Source organism: Eimeria tenella, genomic scaffold, assembly GCF_000499545.2.
Source record: "Eimeria tenella Houghton genomic scaffold, Eth_scaff1670, whole genome shotgun sequence".
Lineage (NCBI taxonomy): Eukaryota > Apicomplexa > Conoidasida > Eucoccidiorida > Eimeriidae > Eimeria > Eimeria tenella.
In genome coordinates this window covers 1-1,878 of record NW_013544134.1, presented here as the reverse complement: position 1 = coordinate 1,878, position 1,878 = coordinate 1, and the positions used below count along the sequence as shown (strand labels likewise).

Genomic DNA, 1,878 nt, shown 5'->3' with positions numbered 1-1,878 from the left:
CTTTTGAATTAATTTGTTGATACTTTTGAATTAATTTGTTGAGGCTTTTGAATTAATTTATCGAAATTTTAAAACTGATTTCTCGAGACTGTTATATTAATTGCTGCTCTTAGGCCCTCGACTCCACGCCGATGTTTATCGACTTGAAAACATTCGAGAAGATCAAAGCCCAGTGGGCAGACAACCCCGAAGAGCTCAAGAGACTCCAGAGAGGTGTCTTGCTGCTGCTGTTGCTGTTGCTGCTGCTATTGCTGTTGCTGTTGCTGTTGCTGCTGGCACCGAGGCCATTGTTGCTGCTGGCGCCGAGGCCGCTACTGCTGTTGCTGATGGGGTTGATAACGGGGGAAACTGCTGCTGCCGCCTCTGCTGCTTCGTTTTGGGCTCGTGCTGCTGCTGTTGCTGCTGCTGCTGCTCATGGAAGAGGAGGGGCACGACTTTTGTGAAGCCTTAGCAGCAATACGAGCAGGCGCAGCAGAGCGGCGGCTGCAGCTGGGCGGCGCGCGGGCAGCAGCTGCAGCGGCAGCAGCAGCAGCAGATCTCGCGTGGCTGCTGCCTCTGCGGTGTCTGTACACCTCAGAAGACAAGGCAGAATACGGCGTTTCTGAAGCTGTTCCTGACGAGGACTGGATCCCCATAAAGCGGGACCTCCCCGCGGGCCGCCTTGTCGTTTCTCACGGGCTCATACGTAGCGCTAAACCCTAAACGCTAAACCCTAAACCCTAACGCGTAAACCCTAGACCACCGGCTCTGATGGCGGAGGGGACGGAACCTCCATATACATGCTCTATGTACATTTACTCCACATATATTAAAATAGTATATATATAGTATACAATATATAATATATGTAATACATAATATATATGTTATATATATATTAACATATATACTTGTTTGCTGCTGCTGCTGCTGCTGCTGCTTGTGTGTGCAGCTGTGAACGCGACTGCAGCGGAAGCGGGCTTTGACTTTGTGGAGTCTTACTATGACCCCAAGCGGGACTACAGCTGGTCTTACAAGCGATACAACCCCTACAAGCTGGTCAGGCCCCCAGCTAGCTAGGCACAGCTAGCAAGCCACAGCTAGCTAGCCACAGCTAGCTAGCCACAGCTAGCTAGTCACAGCTAGCAAGCCACAGCTAGCTAGTCACAGCTGGCTAGCCACAGCTAGCTGCTACGGGCTGCTGCTGCTGCTGCTGAGGTTCGCTGCCGCTGCAGGTCTGCTGGTGCTGCTTGGAGTCTTCTGTTGCTGTTGCTGCTGCTGCTGCTTCAGCGGGTCCACTGCTGCTGCTGCTGCTGCTGCTGCTGCTTATGGCCCGCAGCCGGGCGACGGGAGCGAAGAGCCTGAGGAGGAGGGCGTGGCCCCGTACTACCGCCTGGACACCCCAGAGGCGCGGCGGTATTACTTGAAGGAAGCAGAACCCCCACCAAGAGAACCCGACGACGACATCGCACGCCAGGCCACGCTCGCCGAAGAAATGATTGCAGGTCTGCTGCTGTTGCTGCTGCTGCTGTTGCTGCTGCTGCTGCCGCTGCCGGTGCCGCTGCTGGTGCCGCTGCTGGTGTTGTTGTTGCTGCTGCTGCTGTCGCTGCAGTTGCTCCTGTTGCTGCGGTTGCTGCTGCTGCTGCTGCTGCTGCGGTTGCTGCTGCTGCTGCAAATCGGATGCGGGCTCCGGCCCCCCTGTGTTTGCTGCCAGGCATGCGCCGCAGCCCCGAGCGGGAGGAGCAGTGGCGTTTTATTCCGGAGGCCCCTTATGGGATTTTGGCTTCGCGGCAAAACTTCGCGCGGAGTTTCACAGCCAAAGACAAGGCCTGGATAGAGAAAGTCATTGAAAACCGGCGCCGCCGCGCTGCGCAGAAGCAGCAGCAGCAGCAGCAGCAG

General features: G+C 55.8%; 1 protein-coding gene across 1 annotated transcript; it reads left to right on the top strand.

Annotated features, from left to right (window-relative positions):
• Nucleotides 1-414: 414 nt before the first annotated feature.
• Nucleotides 415-1,821, top strand: ETH_00026350 (uncharacterized protein; the record flags this gene model as incomplete). Its single annotated transcript, XM_013379261.1, has 4 exons — nucleotides 415-685; nucleotides 932-1,038; nucleotides 1,319-1,484; nucleotides 1,592-1,821. Coding segments are annotated over 4 exons (774 nt in total), but the record flags the coding sequence as incomplete, so codon positions are not given.
• Between the last annotated feature and the right edge of the window lie 57 nt (nucleotides 1,822-1,878).